Below are 16,467 nucleotides of genomic sequence, written 5' to 3'. Positions count from 1 at the left end.
GTGGGAGCAGGAGGGGGAGACGTTGAGGGCTATGGGGGGGCTGGGGTGAGAGGCTGGGCGGAGGCCTCCACCCACCCGGCCTAGGGGAGGGTGGGGGTGGGGAGCAGCAGGGCGGGCAGGTCTGGGCGGGGTGGGGCTCCTGTGGGGAGGGAGGGAGAGCGGGGGAGGGGTCTCCTCTGGGGTCTCGGGGATGAGAAGGGAAGGGGCAGCTGGGGGCGGTGGCGCTGAGGGAGGGAAGGGAAGCTTGAGGGGCTCTGAGAGAGAAGGCGGCCAGTGGGGCACTGGGGGTGGGGAAGGAGAGGAAGGGGGAAAATCTGGGGATGGGGGAGAGAGCTCCCCAGTTTCAGCTTTGTCCCCTCCCCCGTTTTGTCCCCACAGATGAGAAGACACAGACAGAACAGGGGGAAAAACCAAATGCACATTTATTAAGCTCAAGACATAGACTCTGAGGGTGCGGGGAACAGGGAGGTGCCGGGGAGTAGCACACAGGGATTGCGGGGGGCTGAGGGTGGACTCCGGGACCCCAGGAGCTGGAGACCTGAGTCCCTGGGTCTGGGATGCAGACGGGCTCTTTGGGGGGTCGTAATTGCCAAGGCCTGGGGAGGTGCAGCGGCTCCAGCCTTGGAGTGGGTGGGACGGCTCATTCAGGGGAGCGCTCCCTGGGCAAGGCTGGGGTCCCCACCGCCTCCACCCGGTCCTCAGGCTCCCGCACTCAGGCAGGGACAGTAGTGGAGGTGCCCAGGGCTGGTCTACACGCCGCCACCTCCAGGGGCTGGGGTGAGAGGGAGTGAGAGAGAGAGAGAGAGAGCCAGGGAGCTTCAGTGGGCAGCAAGAGGGGTGGAGGCAGCCCCCCGCCACACACTGCCAGGGGCCCCTCATGGAAGTCAGATCTCCAGACTGTCACCCTAGAGCTAGCCCTGGGAAGTTGTCTTGCCTCCCTGCACCCTAGTATCTGGTCCATAGAGGGACACCTTTGGGGCTTTTGTCCTGTCCCACAGGGCACTGTCTTGAGAGGAACACATCTGTGATGAGGCCGAAGACCCCTGGCCCAGCCTGGGCTTTTCTGGGGTGTCCCCCTGCCAGAAAAGGAGTCTCCATCCCTCTCCCATGCTCCCAACGTCCTCCTATACCCCCACTCCTTTCCAACACACCATCTCTGGAACATTTGGATACAAAAGGAATTCCCATGTCTCCCACCCACTTGGGCCCATCATTCAGCTGGAATGGGTCAGAATTCTGTACATACTCTTAGACTGTGGCCAGGTACCCAGGCCAACCGTACCCCCCCCCCATCATCCACAAAGTGACCCATTAATGTTCTTAAATCTCATTAAATAAATATGAAACTAAACACATGAAATTCCACATCAAATCCTCCAAATATGGAGTACCCCAAGGCCCATTTTTTTCGTTCTAAAAACTTTATAAGAGGCAGAGAGATTCCCATCTCTGATTTTTTAAAAGTCCCTGGAAAGGACACAGTTCCACTAAAAACAGGTCGAGATATTTTTACATAATTAAAATTAACACCCCCAAGGAGTCACAATCTTTCATCTACATGCTTATCCCCCCTCCTACATCCTACATCTATCCACCTGCACTCACTCTCCCCCTCCTCCCCCTCCCCCCTCCCCCCTCCACCCCCCTTCACCCCACCCCCTCCCACATTCCACCCTCCTCCTCCATTCTCCACCCTTTCTAACGACTCCTTCCCCCTCTTCCTCTCTCCCCTCCTGCACCCTTCACCTCCTCTTACACCCCCATCCTCTTCACTCTATCCTGTACTTTCCATCTTTCCATCTTCATACTCCTCATATTCTCTCCTATATTCTCTCTTTTCCAATATCAATTTTTAAAACCTGTATTCTATATGTCTCTCCTTTTGTTTTTTGATACAATTATTCACAAGCCTGCCTTCCTTCCTTCCTTCTTCCCTTTTTCTCAGTCAGTTCATCCTAGATCTTCCCAACTGAACAGTAAAGTCTGGAAAACATTCTATCTTCCTGCCTTCTCTAGTGCTCAACTCTGCCTTCATTCTGATTGCCAACATCCTTCTCCCATGTGGACCCCTCTCTCCACAGGCTGTGGCTTTCTCATCTGGGGAATTAGTTCATCCTTGCTTTTATGAGATTAGGTACTTGTTTCTGGGCAGTTTCAAGGACTCTTTAGGACATTTCACATCCCGCTAACTTCATGTTTTACCATGTTTGATCTGCAGGGTCTCAGCTCCATCTTTGGTGGCCCCATTCTTAGGGACATCCAGTGCAGTTTCCCCTCTGACTCCCCTGCCTGCCCCCACCCATCTTCCCAGAACTACACCCTTTCACACCCTCACCTGAGGAGGGAAGCTCCGACTTACAGGATTTGCATGTTGGGCTGTGGAAGCAAAGATGAGAGAGAAAAGTATAAAGAGGCTCAATTGCGCAGGCCTTCTGGGAAACACCTGGCAGGCCCTGGGGGCCCTTTTGTTTGGCAGCACCCCTGCGCCCCAGGCTGCTCCCACCCCTCCCCGTCTCTCCCCACTGCTGCCGGACCTCTCAGACCTGGAGTCCGCCTTCCTGCACTTCACCTTCTTGCCTGTTAGGATAGAGACAGAACAGAACAAGGAGAGAGGACATAAGGGTCTGGACAAAAGCCAGCAGGGGAACTGTAGGTGCTTGGGGCTTTGGAGCCCAGGAAGGGGTCACACTTACTGATGATGATGAGGATGCCCAGCAGGAACAATATGGTAGCCAGAGTCATGCCCACGGTCTGGACAGTATCATAGTCTGGGGAAGATATTGGAGGACATCAAAGTGGGGGCAGCACCTCAGCTCCCCTGGAGCCTTGGCCTGGGTTCAAGGCTGCAGGCTCCTCCAGTGGGTCAACGTGAGGATCAAGTGCATGGCCTTGGGCATTGGGCGCTCCCCTTAACCTCTCCTCTTTACCCTTCTCTGGATTCTTTGGCCATAGATATAGATATAGATATGACCTTCCTCTACTGCATATATATATATGTATATTTTTCAGCAAACAACCTTCTCTGTGGTCTCTCTGTCACCCATCCCCCTACTCAACCCTCCAGCCATAGGGATCCTGTTAACACCTGAGTCTGATCAGGGTCTTCCTGAGTTCAGAGCACACCACTCCACCCCCTCCAACTTCCACTTCCACTGCATTGCAAGGAAAAGCCAAAGTCCTCCCCACAGCCCATGAGGCCCTGTACCATCTCATTCCTATCCCTTCTCAGACCTCATCGCACTCCACTCTCCTCCTCAATCCCCTACTCCAAGCACACCAGCCTCCCTGCAGTTCCTGGAGCCTATCAGGCATGGTCCTACCTCAGGGCTTTTGCACTTGCTGGGCCCTCTGCCTGAAAGCTCCTCCCCCAAACACCCCTCCCTTACCAACTTCTGGGCTTTATTCAAATGTTAGTGACACATTCTCTGGCTGTCTCATTTAGAATTTTCCATGCTCTCCTCAACATTTCCTAATCTCATTCTTTCTTTTATTTTCCTTCATAAGAATTATTCTTGTCTAGTATGCCGTAGTAAACATTTATCGAAATATTAATTTATAAAGCATCCACTCCGTACCAGCAGCAGCCCAGGCCCCTGCCCTCGGGGAGTTGTCATTCATATTGTGATAGACAAAAGAAAACCAAAAAACTCAGTCATGTGACCATGGCTAGATGTGGGTGTAGCCCCTCTTGCTGGGGAGTCAGGAGGGCCTCTCCTAGTAGACAGTCATTATTTGATCTGAGGCCTGAAGAAGAAAAAGGAGCTGTGTGGAGAGCTAGAGGAAGAGTATTCTGGCAGAGGGAACAGTGGGTGCAAAGACCCTGAGGCAGGAAAGAACTTGGCGTATGGAGAAGCAGTATGAGTGAGCAATGGGAGAGGGTAGGAGGGTATTTAGAGGGGGAACTGGGGTCAGTTCTGCTAGACCTGGAGTAATTTTTTGAGCTTCAGTGCTGTGGGGAAGATTTAATGATATCATCCGAGTAACTCTTTTCCACAGTCCTTATAGGTGGGAACCATTACTATTCTTTATTTACAGAAGGGCCCAGAGAGGTAAAGTTCCTTGCTCAAGGCCACACAGCTAGTGAGTGGATAAGCCAGGATTCAAATCCCGACAGCCTGGTGTCAGAGTTGTTTGCTTCTCTGACGACGCCAGTGCACCAGCCCAGAGTGCTGGTGAAGCCTGAAGAGGGTCCATAGAGGGTACCCCCTCCCCAAGTCTGACTCGACCCTCCATGAGCCCAGCTGATGTGAATTATATCCACATGGTCACATGGTCAGTGGGCCAGCACGTAGCATGTAGCCATAGCTGAAGCCACTTCAGCAGTGACCCATGGAGATCTACAGCCACCCCTCCATCCAGCCCCAGGGTACCCTCATCACAGAATCTGCCACTCACCGTAGTAAAATGGGTCAGGTTCCTGAGGAACTGTGGCAAGAAGGCAGAGAAAGAGAGAGAGGGGAAAAAAATTTCAGCAATGAGCTTCTTAACATTTTTGAGGATCCTGATGGGGCCACTGGTCCAGTGGTTTCTGTGTAGGAATCAGATAATGAGACCTCTTGCTCTGGATGATGTCGCCTCATGGCCAGACACAAAGCTTAAAGAGAGGAGCATAGGCTGCATTCCAGCCCCCACTCATTCCATTGGTTGATACCTTCCCTTGTACAGTGCACAACCTACCTAACCATACATGGCGGTCCTGGTCCTAGCCCCCTGTAGAAGTCTAATGCAAGCATGGACTCATTTCCTGAAATACACATATGTACTCCCATTTGCATACGATGCTGAGACTCCAATCCCACTGCTGAGTGGACTGCTGAGTGTATCGGCTTCCCCTGAACACTCCCTGAAACTTCTCAGCCATCTGAGAGCTCCAAAAGGCAGACACTGTGGCTACTGCTCTCATCCACTTGCTCCTGCCACCAAATCCAGCAGAGCACAGCTGTCCAAAATTTTATATTATATTATATTTATTATATTATATCATACTATATTATATATATCCTATATTACTTATTTCTCAGACATCAATTTAAAGATTCAAAATTGACTCTGTAATAACTTTCCCAGTGTGTGTGTATATGCACGCATATGTATGTAGCTGTACCACATAAAACATACTCAACCATTGGAAGACTCACTCTGATTTCATAAATGTTAACAGGTGGATAAAACTTGTGTGTGTCTGTGTGTCTGTGGATTTACTTTTCCCCAACTCCCACCTCCCTGTCTCAAACTCTATTCCTCTTCAGGAGAGCTCAGAACATCCTTCTCATTCAGGAAACCCATCCTGATGCTTCCCTAATTCCTCTGACAGCTTTTAGTACACTCTGCCTTGATTAGAGCACAATTCTGCAAAACATGCACCACTAGGGGAGTGGGGGTGGGGGTGGGGTATCAGGAGTGCCAGGGCGATGCCAGATGTTGTCATTAATGTTCTTCCCCTATCCAGGCTCAGGAAGGATGGCTACCTTGAGGTTGGGAAGGGGGACAGATGACTAATTCAGGCCAATGAACTGTAAGTCCAGTCTGCAGCATTTAAGTGCCCACGCAAGAGCTCTCTTTTGCCTTTGGCCTGGTGATATGAATGTTCAAGATCGTGGCTTCTCCAGTTTTCTTTGGTGAGTAGAGACCCCCCAGTTGACCTGTGGTGGCCGTATAGTCTAAATGAGAAATCTACCTTCATTGTGAGAAGCCACTGAGATTTTTGGTACTATTTGTCACCACAGCATACTCTAGTTTAAACTGACTCATGCAGGTGGCGCCCAGGCAAGACCCTGATTAGCACTGATTCACAGTGTGTAAGTTCACCCTTCTCAGTTCCCTGTCCAATCTTCAAAGAGCAAGTCTTAAATAGGAGCTGATGTGACTCTACACCTTCCAACCCTTGTTAATCTCCCAAGATAAAACAGGCCTTGGGTTCAGGGCCTTCAGCAGGCAACAATACCTAAATAGATTGTTATGACGTTATTGGCTTTTCTCCTTTATTTATCTAAGCGGCATTTGATGGCACTGAGTCCATGCCAGGCTCTCTTCTAAGCACTTTACAGATATTAACACACTTAATCTTCACAGCAGCTCTCTGATATAGGCGCTATCTTCATTCTCGTTCCACAAAAGAGGAACACTGAGGCTCAGAAAAGTGAAGTCACTTGTTTAAGGTCATTTTAATACTTGCCTTCAATGTAAGACCAAAAAAAAAAAAAAATCCTGATTTTGCATTGTGGTGGCAGTATAAAATAAAGCTAACAAAGTTTTTTAACAGTTAATTCTTTGGAGGGAAAATGTTAAATAAATATCATTGTGGGGAACATTTGGACAGGGCAAAAATCATGAAGGTGGTATTCATAAGCATCAAGATGGGGAAACATTATTTTAGAGTCATCTGTGCTCTGTCTTAGCTCCCCCACCAGATGGAGAGTAAATTTATTTGATTCATCTCTACTGTTAATCCTGGCATTTATAAAGTTTTTCAAAGAAGTTTTCTAGAATGAATGAATGAATGGATGAATGAATGAATGAGCTCCTGCTAGGCTGCAGGGAGACTGCATCAGAAGTGGAGCAGTTGAATTATCCTGCTTTTGTCTCCTGTGTTTCCACACATCCTGCCTCCCCAAACCATCAGAGAAGCCCAGTGGGTGAGCGCCTGCCCCAGAATCCTCTTTGGTTCCTCCCTGGGTGCTCCTTGCTCCATGCAGAAGTTCCTCTTCTGGTCTCTGCTGCCCCAGCAATCTGGGTCCTCAGGACGAGGCTGAGCTAAGGGTGGAGTCAGGAGGCAGGAGAAGGAATGTGCACCACTCCTGGCCAGTTGCCAAGGAGACATCAGGAAGGAGGTGGTTACTATGGCAACTGGGGCATCTTGAGAGGTGAAGAGAGGTGATGGGTCTGGGTACCCCAGGCTGGATAGGGTCCTGTGTGGGACTTGGGGGTTGGGTTTCTAACTCTGGGGCCAACCTTGACTGCCTCTGCTCCCTTTGTACCTCCTATTGTTGCCTCTGCAGGACTGGCTTCTGGCCAAGCGGAGGGCCCTTCTTAGGGATAGGGACCCAGGCCCAGCTGTGCTCCTGCATCTTCTTTCTGTTTGTCCCCAACACACCCTCCTGCTCTCTGATGGGGTGGGGGATGGGGGGATGCGGGAGCCATCCCCCGCCCCCAAGCAATCTATTCATTAATTAATTAATTTCATTAAGTGGTTTGCAACAGGCAACATGCACTTCCTCCCCCGGGGTTTCCCAAGACCTGTGGTCCCCTCTCCTGCTGTGACTGGAGAAAGGGTGTGGGGAGGCGGGGGCATCTGTCCTCCCACCTCTGCCCGTCTGCTGCCATCGATCCTGCTAACCACCATCTCCGCGAAAGGAAGCACTAGGCTCCCTCCAGGCTTGCTGCCTCAGCCCTGCCCCCTCTCGCTAGGGTGGCTTCCAGCCTCTGCAGCCGCCCCCCCCACCCCCACCCCCCGCCCTGCTTCAAATTCTGCAGATATGGCTCAGTGCAGCAGCCCCCACCTGCCGGGAAAGCGGGCAGGGAAGGAGAGATCAGAGTGCAATTGGGGTTCCCTTCACTTGCCAGAGGTTCCTCAGCACCGCTGGCCTCTCCCCTGGCCCTGCTCTCAGCGCTGGGGACCCTCCCTCACCCACCTCTCCCCCACCATGGAAGCATCCCTCCCCTTGCTCCTCTGCAGAAGTAAGCGCAAGAAAGGGGGCTGTTGGGGGGGTGAGTATTTCGGGGGTGCATAATTGGGCTAAGGGTGTGAAATGTAAATCTCCGTGTGGGCGATGGAGGTGGGGAGGGGCATCTGTGTGCACACCCAAGTGCACCTTTCGGACCAGACAACACCCCGAATGTGGGCTGGGAAGGAGGGTCCTGACACCCACCCCTGCCCATGGGGGCTCACTGCAGTGGTACGGGCCCCACCCTGTGCCAACCTCCCCTTCTCTTTTCCATTTCCCTCTCATGCTGTGGGTCCATCTAGCTCTCTCTCTCTCCCCACTGTGTCTTTATGCCTCCCTCTCCATAGTTGCCTCAGTCCCTCTATCTCTCAGTCTCTATCTCTTTCAGGCTCTCTGTCAGTCTCTTTCTATATTCCTTTCGGTCTCCCTCTCTCTTGCTCTCTCTGTCTCTCTCTCCGTCTCTCTCTCACTTCCTCCAGCTCCTATCTTTCCCTCTTTCTCCCTGCTTCCCACTGAACCTGCCTGTCAGAGATTTCAGGAAACACCCACCGTAGGTGCCAGCACTAGAAAAAAACAGGCATATGGACCCCCTCCCCTTACCCTCCGCAGAGACCCTGATATCTGCGAGAACCTCCGTGGCTGCAGATCTACCCGCTCCCACCTTCGGAGCCCATCTCTTCGAGGCCACTACCACCGCTGTGCTGGACCAGCCACCCGGTTGCTATAGCTACCGGTCCGAGCATCCTTTCTCCCGGGACTGCCGCTCTCCAACCACGGGTCCCGCACAGGAACGACACCACCGGGAGAGGGTGTCCAAGAGGCCTGGAGGGGTGCCAAGGGGTGCACTGCAGGGGCCTCCGCCCATGGTAGGAAGGGACATCTCCTTCCCCATTCCCCTCCCCTTCCAGTACTGGAATCTCCCCAGATCCTCTCTCCTAAGCTCTAAGATCCCGGAGCCCCCCTGAGCCCTCTCCCCAGGCGACGCTCACCCTTTGTGGGGACCTGGGTCGGGGTCGCCATGCCAAGCCGGAGCAGGGGGCGGCTGGATGCCGAGGTGGTGAAGGAGCGGCTGCAGCAGCTGGAACCGGGACGGACTGTTGTCGGGGGGAGATGGGGGGAGCCCTGGTGTGGAGGGGGCCGTAGCCAATGGGGGCCCGGAGAGCCCGCCCCCGTCCCGGCCACCCCCGCCCCCGCCCCCGCCCACTGCCGACGTCCCCGCCCTTTCCCCAAGGGTGGGGGCGCCCTCTGCCGGGGCCAAGGGGCGCCCAGGCTTTCCGCGCGAAGGGACTGACAGATCCACACCGCTCTGTCAAGACAGAAAAGCACGTTTTATTGGAAATCTGAGCGGCAGAGAGGAGTCTGTGGGGGCAGGGCTGGGGAAGAGGACAGTCCAGATGGAGGTGGGAGCGCGGAAGGTGGGTGGGAGGCGTCAGGTGCCAGGGGAATTCTGTGTGGGTGAAAAGGGTAAGAGGCAGGAGAGCCCTCCAAGCCCCCTGTCCCAGCCCTTCGCCCCCTCCTCCTCCCCCCTCCCTCCTCCAGCCTAGTCAGAGCTGCAGGACCTGGCTGGGTTCCATCGCACCAGGTGTCTCTACCGCCTGCGGGTGGACAGACCTAAGGGGGAACACATAGAGTTCGGGTAGCAGGAGGGACACCCCAGCTCCTCTGGAAGGTGGGAGCACAGCAGGGCAACTCCCCGACCTCGGGCTTCAGATCAAGCCCCCAGCTCCACGCGCCCACGGAGGACCAGGAAAGGGGTTCTTGGAACCAGCCCGCATCCCCAAACACCCGAAGTCTCCCCAGACTCACGGCGGATTGAGCTGCGGAAAGTTCCCTCCTCTTCATCAGGTTCCCCAGTCCTGAGAAAGGAGATGCAGAAGGAATTGGGGATGGAAAAGGAGAGAGGCAGCTACACCCGGGAAACCCCAGTGCAGCCCCCATTTCACAGACTTGTGTTCTGAGACCCAGAGATGGGCGAGGAGCAGGTTCCGGGCCGCCAGAGAATCCAGTGCACCCAGGAGCAGTTTAAGTGTTTGGCGGGAGGCGCTCCAAGCCGGTAACAGCGAGTACCTCCCCGAGTGCTGGAGAAGGAACTAGAATTTGGAAGAGGAGGTATAGCCAAAGCGACTTGAGGGCAGATTGCCTGGAGACGGCCTAGGTTAGAAACCCAGAGCTTTCATCTTGCAGTTGAGCGATCTGGGGCGTGTGACCACCTTCCTGTGCCTCGGTTTCCTCATCTGTAAAATGAGGTTAATAACAGCACCTACCTTATAGATATGGTGTGAGGGGTAAATAACACATAATGAAACAGCATCCTGCACGTGGGACACACCCAATAAATACTACCTTTATTTATAATAACATCTACAAGTATCTTAATACCGACAAGGTGTTCATACATCGCCTGGGCTTTACATTTTTATTTAAGGATGAATCAAAGAGCTAGAAACAGGACTCTGAGCTAAACTGGGCCGCCAAGTGAGGTGATCTCATTTCGCCGCGGCTCTTTCTTTCACAGCACTTATCGTGCTTCGTGATTTTATATTTGTGGGTCTGTTGGAGCCCATCGCCACCGCCCCCACTGGGCTGGAAGCTCAGCCAGGCAGGGAGGGCAGTTAATTCCTGGCTTGGTCCCAAGGCCTGGCTTGGGGCTGGGCACGTAGTAGGTGCTTGATACATATTTGCCGAGGCGTCTCTCTGGCTCTGGATTGAGTGGACTTCCGGCCTCACCCCCAATGCTCCTTCAGAGCGGGAGTAGATAAGTGAGGGCCCAGAGAGGCTTCTTACCTCTGCTGCTGGTTGAATTTGCACCGGCATCTTCTGCCTGTGGGTGGGGGCGTGGGGAGGAGTGCGCTGAGATTCCGCTCTATGCGGCACAGCGAGCCAGAGCTCGCGCTCGCCAGGGCTGGAGCGGCGGGGGGATAAGGGTGGGGCAGGAACAGGGGGGTGCTGGGCCTGCAGTAGAGACGCGGCGGGCCCGAGGGGGGAGTAGAAGGGGCAGGGCGGAGCCTAGGGCTGGGAAAGGGGAGGGGCAGAAACAGGGGCGGGGCCGAGGGCGGGAACGTAAACGGGGTGGGCCCGGGGGCGGTGATAGAAACGGGGGCAGGTCCGAGGGCGGAGTAGAAGGGGCGTGGCCTAGGGCTGCGATAGGGGAGGGGCATAAACAGGGGCGGAGCCGAGGGCGGGGCCGGGGACAGAAATAAGGGCGGGGCCAAGGGCTCGGATAGGGGCGGGGTTGGAAGCGGAGCGGGGACTGGACGGGGTTGGGGCAGACACCCGCAGATTCGCGGCTGGAGTCAGGGTAGGGGTACTCACTCAAGATGATGAGTATGCCCAGGATGAAAAGGATCCCGGCGATGATGAGGCCTCCGATCCGCAGGGATTGGTAGTCTGTGGGCAGCAAGGAGGAGCGTGAATGCAGGGAGGGGAGGAGGGAGGATAGTAGAGGGGCAGAATGGGAAGGAAGGGGCAAGGAGGAAGGATGGGGAAGAGGAAAGGAGATCAATGAGAGGAGGACGGAGAGATGTGGGAGAAGGGGGATCAGGGAGAAGAGAGGATGTAAAGAAAAGGGAGGGGAGGAGGTGGGCAAGGCAAGGAGGAGGGAGGAAACAAGGGAGCAGTGAAGGATGATGGAGAGGATCAGGGAGAGGAGAAAGGCAGGTGGCAGCAGAGGATGAGCTATAAGATACTAAGAGGTAAAAGGAGAAAGAATCAGAGATACAGAGAGGGATGAAATAGACAGAGACCAACAGAGAGACAGAGACAGAGGGAGATCAAGACAGAAAGAGTTGGAGAGCCAGATCAAGAGAAAGAGAGAGAATGAGAATGACAGAGACATAAAACACTGAGAGTCTAGAGATAGACGGAGACAGAAACAGAGAGAGGTGGGGGGAGGGGAGGAATGAGGAGAGGACAGACTAACCCAGCCCAGCACCCCCCTAACTCCCAAAGAAAGGTGCCCCTCCCTCCCTCACCATAGGTGAATGGGTCGTGTTCCTGTGGCGCTTCTGGAAAGAGAGAAAGAAATCAGGGTCGGATGCTTCCTGGGATCCTGGACAAGGAGGGGCATAACGAGACCCTTTGGGGGTTTTACATTCCTGGGCCGAGAGTCTGGGGACTGTTGGACCCTGAGCAGGCTGCCTACCCTCTCCGGGTCTTAGCTGCCCCGCTGCACTGTCCTGGGTGGGGCAGCACCTAACTGCCTCAGCTCTCCGTCTCATTACGGGTTGTCTCTGATTCCGTCATTCACAGGCCTCCATCCCGCCCTCCACCTTTGCCTGACCTGGGGCATCCTCTCCCCTCCCCCAGATACCAGCCTGTGACTGGACCCCACGTGAGACCCCAATTTCCTGGTGCCTCAACTGACTCAGTTCAGATTGGAGTCTCCAACTTGGTTCTCTTGCAGTGTTTCCCCTACCCTTGCCACCCTTGGGGCTGAAGTGGGTAGTGGGGCTGCCTTCCCCGGACTCACCTGCGTTGACCATGGCGAGGAGACCCACACAAAGAACCAAGATGTGGCTGAGAGATGCCATTGTCCTGGGGGACACCAAGGGTCAGGACATCTGTACCCTCGTTCCCCCACCTTTGGGGCCTGCACTCTCTTCAGGGGACTGTCTCTGTTAAGTCAGAGACAGTCCAGGGAGTTAATTTCAAAAGCGTCCATCATCCAGCTTGGTCACCCTGAGAAACAGAGGCACCCTCCTGCTTCACCGGGACACAGCATCACCAAAACAACCCACACGGTGGGGGTCACAGAGCAGCAAGGACAGGGGTGAGACCCACACAGTCCGCAGGGACCTCCCGCAGGCCAGGGCCGTCCCCACAGCAGGCCGCAGATTCCCCACGCCTACCCTGGCGGGGGAGAGCAGGATGCCTCACCCCACCCAGGTGGAGAGACAGACACACTGCCAGGGATGAGACAGCCCGGACCTGCCCAAGGGCCCACCTGCCCGCACACCACGGCCTCGCCGTGTCCGTACTATCCCAGCTCTCCTGCCCTCAGCCGCTGGCCCGCTCTCTGCCTGACCCTGGGTATAAATATCTCCCACTTCACCCTGGAGGAATTTGCCTCGCACAGGCCACCATGGCAACAGCCTTCCTCCCCCCCCTTGGGGGTCATGCACAACCCTGCCCGGGTGAGGCTGGGCTGCCACATTGCCATGGGCTGCCCCCGTGGGAAAGGCCACACCTTCTCCTCTCCTGAAAGAGATGAGAATAGGGAAAACGTCCCCTTTGCCTGCCTCTGGGTGACATCTTTCATGAACGGACAACGCCAGGCGAGTGACATGAGGCCCAGGCCAGCGGGGCTGAGAGATAGAAGACAGATGCCAGGGGCAGGAATGCACGCACACACGCACACACGCGCACACACACACAGTGGGGCTGGAATGGAGACAACGCCCACTCCCCAAACTTCTGGTTGGAGCAGGACATGGGGTGGAGACCCAGGCACACGTTACTCCTCATCTGGGCCTCCTGCACCCCCAAACAATGACGCAACCCAACCTACACCCTACACACGTGAGTGTCCAAAACCCACACCCAGCCAGGGTGCACGTGCCACGGCAGGAGCAGGGAGGAGTTGCACCCACACTCCCACCCCTGGGAGAACCCCAACGTCCCAACCACACTCTCTTCCTCTTGGGTCTGGCCTGCCTGGGAAGCCACTCCTGTTCCCAAAATAGGCGGCCCAGCCAGGCCAGGGGTGAGGCCTGGAGGGGAGGGGCAGGGGACGCTCACCCCAGTCAGGCTGTCCCCTGCCGAAAGAAGGCCCCAAGCGTCCGGCTGTGCCCTGGGGCTGAGCACTTTGGACCCCCTGGCCCAGAGCTGGCCGCGCTGCCCTCAGCGGTCTCCCCTCCCCGCCCAACCCCACCCCTACCCTCCGCAACCGGCAGCTGTAACTGGAGCCGGGCTGGAGGGGGGCCAGGGGGCGGCCCCCAGCCCAGACCGCCCTGGCCCGCTAGGTTAACTCTCTCAGCTCAGAGGGAGGAATCGTAGGCAGCCAGCCGCGGGGAAAGCTGGGGAGAGGAGGTGCCGGCAGGGAGGACTGTATTACAGGCGCACAAACACACACACACATACGCTCACACGTGAGCCTCGGGCACACTTCAGAGGGCTTCTGAGCTGGGGGGGGCAGGGTGGGTGTCAATGATTTTCCACGCTGCTCCCTGGGAATTGGGCCCAGCCTGGGCTTAAGGTCACCTGGCCTGAGCGCCTAGGAGTCCACTGACCCCTGACCCCAGGGTCCTGCAGGGCCCTAGTCAGCACCACAGGGTTGTTTGGAGGGCATTTCAGCGTGTATGTAGGTTGTCTTCTACTGACTGTGAGGTCCCCCAGGGGTACACACCACACCACACCACACACACACACACACAGAAACCCAAAGACCTGGATAAACAGGCACAAAACAAGACAAATACATGCATGTACATACATACAAATTCAGAATAACACATCCATAGAGAAACCCAAAGACACTCACCAGCACTTCTTACACCAGTCACAAAACACTAAGACAAACACATTTGTATACACACAAAACACACACGTGTTCATTGAGATGGATGCCCGTATAGAGGCACAAAGACACAACCACACAACTGTGCACTCTTACAAATGGTCACAAAGATACACACTCTTGCGAGGACAATACTGACAAATGTCTGTACAGAAACACACCAACACATGCACACTAAACATAAATACATACAAAGGCACCGCCACAGCCAGCACTCCTACACAATCTCAGTCATGTGAAGGCACACAAACTGTGTACATTTGTACACAGACACACACACACATTTATGTGGGCTCATGGAGAAGCAGAAACACTGTCAAGGACACAGGCATACAACCAACCATGCTGTGGTTTCATAACCATAAACACACACACACACACACACACACACACACACGCATCCTCATGCACCAGCAAACAGGCACACAGCTGGTCACACAGTCACAGACATACAGGCCTACGCTCTGTGTTCACACACTTGGAGACACCACCAAATGTACGCTGATGTGTTTAGCCCAGAACCTCCCCGTCCCTGAGCTCATGTGATCCCTAAAACCCCCTGCAGGACAACACACCTGGCGTCCTCATGGGCGGGCCAGGTTACCAGGCACTGGTGACAGAGTAAAGGGGGATCAGCTCTGGGCTCTGCCATTCCTAGTTGTGAGAGCTCGAGCAGCCCAAGAGACCTCTCTGTGCCTTGGTTTCCCATCCTACAAAATGAAGAAATCACTAAGGTAATACGTATCACCCTGGGCCAGGCTCAGAGGTCTCTGAATCTGACATTGTCTTTTTTTTTTTAATATTTATTTACTTATTTATTTGGTTGCGCTGGGTCTTAGCTGCAGCTCAAGAGCTCCTTAGTTGTGGCACGTGGGCTCCTTAGTTGTGGCATACGAACTCTTAGTTGCGGCATGCATGTGGGATCTAGTTCCCTGACCAAGGGTTGAATCTGGGCCCCCTGCATTGGGAGCTCAGAGTCTTAAGCACTGTACCACCAGGGAAGTTCCCCTGACGTTGTCTTATCATTAACTCCATTTTAGATATCTGCAAACCAAAGTTTAGCAAAGTGGAGATAATTCTCCCAAGGTCCCTCTGGTGGTTAAGGACAGAAACTGCCCCCACCTGAAAGAGACCTGGGCCCAGATACCACACTCTGCAGGACACAGATCAGGAGCAGGTAGACGAGCTCACACCCAGGCACAGGTGGCCCTGACACACACACGCACACACATGCACGCGAGCGCGCATGTGCACATGGTCTCAGAGGACCCCGGCAGCTTCAAAAGTCTCCCTCATGAGCCTCTGCCCCTTGTGGCCCTATACCCCAGAGTCACCAGCAGTCCCTGGTTAATGATAACCCTAATATTTATGTAGCCCTGGGGAGGGGTGACAGAGGGGCAAGGGGGGCCAGCAGGGAGGGGGGCACCTGGCTAGCTCTAGCCAGTGCTGGCCTCCCTCCCCTCACAGGGCCAGCTGCTCCAGAGTGGAGAGGCCCAGCCACTTTCGGGCTGGGTGATGGGTCAATGACTTAACCTCTCTCGGGCTCAGTTTCTCCTTCTGTAAAATGGAGATGATAATACTATTCAACTCAGAGGGAGGTCGGGATGATTATCTGAAATGATCCATGGAAAATATTGAGAACAAAGCCTGGCACACAGTAAGTGATCAAAAAAAAGAAAAAGAAAAGTAAGCTGTCACCATCATCATCCTTGTCATTCTCCTCATCATAAACAGGAGGGAGAACCCTGCTGGGCTGAACACTCTGTGAGTATGGATTTAGGCCCATCTGTCTCCCCTCGGTGTCCCTGGCCCTAAGCTCTTTATCTATCTTTTTCAAAGACCCTGTAAAGAAGTTTATCATCCCTGCTTTAAGGCTGAGGTAACAGAGACCTGAAGGGCCTTGCTCAAATCACAGAGATGTTCAGATGCAGGACAAGCACGTGGGTCCAGAATCCACCCCAAGCTGTGAGGTTGCCCACCCTGCTCTGAACACTCTCTATCCTCTCGGATAGAGGAGGAATTCTCTACACATCTGAGAAGTGGGTGACACGATTGCCCCATTTGACAGATGGGCAAACTGAGGATCAGGGACCCAGATCTGAGTGACCTCACCTGGTGTCGGGGGGGGGGTCACTTTTAATACTTTCAAAAAATATTCAAGTTTAATAATTTATGCTTTACCAGTAAGACACACATTTCTACTTTTCTGTAAAAGACGTTAGTGGAACAGTCCTGAGCATGCTGACCTGAAGCTGACCCAACGCTGCCTGGGCCTCACCTGCCCGCAGC

The 16,467-nt window shown here is 54.4% G+C and overlaps 2 protein-coding genes and 1 pseudogene across 6 annotated transcripts; 1 reads left to right on the top strand and 2 right to left on the bottom strand.

The window, feature by feature from the left end:
* Positions 1-460: 460 nt before the first annotated feature.
* Positions 461-8,806, bottom strand: FXYD7 (FXYD domain containing ion transport regulator 7). 2 transcript variants are annotated; one of them, XM_068528670.1, is made up of 6 exons: positions 8,654-8,806; positions 4,396-4,425; positions 2,694-2,768; positions 2,535-2,577; positions 2,336-2,376; positions 461-772 (listed from the first exon to the last, which is right to left on the bottom strand). In XM_068528670.1, the coding sequence occupies exons 1-6, from the start codon at positions 8,682-8,684 to the stop codon at positions 750-752; spliced, it is 243 nt and encodes an 80-aa protein (XP_068384771.1). In that variant the 5' UTR covers positions 8,685-8,806; the 3' UTR covers positions 461-749. The 2 variants fall into 2 exon arrangements, with proteins under 2 accessions (XP_068384771.1, XP_068384772.1); XM_068528671.1 differs by having other exon boundaries at positions 2,544-2,577.
* Positions 8,807-8,973: 167 nt separating this feature from the next.
* On the bottom strand, positions 8,974-13,514 carry FXYD1 (FXYD domain containing ion transport regulator 1). 4 transcript variants are annotated; one of them, XM_068528662.1, is made up of 7 exons: positions 13,401-13,514; positions 12,133-12,341; positions 11,636-11,668; positions 10,977-11,051; positions 10,449-10,485; positions 9,471-9,520; positions 8,974-9,275 (listed from the first exon to the last, which is right to left on the bottom strand). In XM_068528662.1, the coding sequence occupies exons 2-7, from the start codon at positions 12,191-12,193 to the stop codon at positions 9,253-9,255; spliced, it is 279 nt and encodes a 92-aa protein (XP_068384763.1). In that variant the 5' UTR covers positions 12,194-12,341; positions 13,401-13,514; the 3' UTR covers positions 8,974-9,252. The 4 variants fall into 4 exon arrangements, with proteins under 4 accessions (XP_068384763.1, XP_068384764.1, XP_068384762.1 ...); XM_068528663.1 differs by having other exon boundaries at positions 12,133-12,277; XM_068528661.1 differs by having other exon boundaries at positions 12,133-12,197.
* LOC137752401 (uncharacterized) lies at positions 12,947-14,803 on the top strand (annotated as a pseudogene).
* The last annotated feature ends 1,664 nt before the right edge of the window (positions 14,804-16,467 follow it).

The sequence above is a fragment of the Eschrichtius robustus genome, chromosome 19 (assembly GCF_028021215.1).
Source record: "Eschrichtius robustus isolate mEscRob2 chromosome 19, mEscRob2.pri, whole genome shotgun sequence".
NCBI classification, from domain to species: domain Eukaryota; kingdom Metazoa; phylum Chordata; class Mammalia; order Artiodactyla; family Eschrichtiidae; genus Eschrichtius; species Eschrichtius robustus.
Note: the sequence above shows the minus strand (reverse complement) of the source record. Positions and strands in the feature narration are given on the sequence as shown.

What these genes read in the sequence shown, in the direction of transcription:
- FXYD7 (XM_068528670.1), bottom strand. Translation starts at nt 8,684, where the DNA reads ATGGCGACCCCGACCCAGGTCCCCACAAAGG. An exon ending in GCGGACTCCAGGTCTGAGAG is followed by an intron (nt 2,377 to 2,534) that starts GTCCGGCAGCAG and finishes TTGCTTCCACAG; the next exon opens with CCCAACATGCAAATCCTGTA. An exon ending in GTCGGAGCTTCCCTCCTCAG is followed by an intron (nt 773 to 2,335) that starts GTGAGGGTGTGA and finishes CTCTCACCCCAG; the next exon opens with CCCCTGGAGGTGGCGGCGTG.
- FXYD1 (XM_068528662.1), bottom strand. Translation starts at nt 12,193, where the DNA reads ATGGCATCTCTCAGCCACATCTTGGTTCTTTGTGTGGGTCTCCTCGCC. An exon ending in ACACGACCCATTCACCTATG is followed by an intron (nt 11,052 to 11,635) that starts GTGAGGGAGGGA and finishes TGCTGCCCACAG; the next exon opens with ACTACCAATCCCTGCGGATC. An exon ending in GGGCATACTCATCATCTTGA is followed by an intron (nt 10,486 to 10,976) that starts GTGAGTACCCCT and finishes CCCCACCCACAG; the next exon opens with GCAGAAGATGCCGGTGCAAA.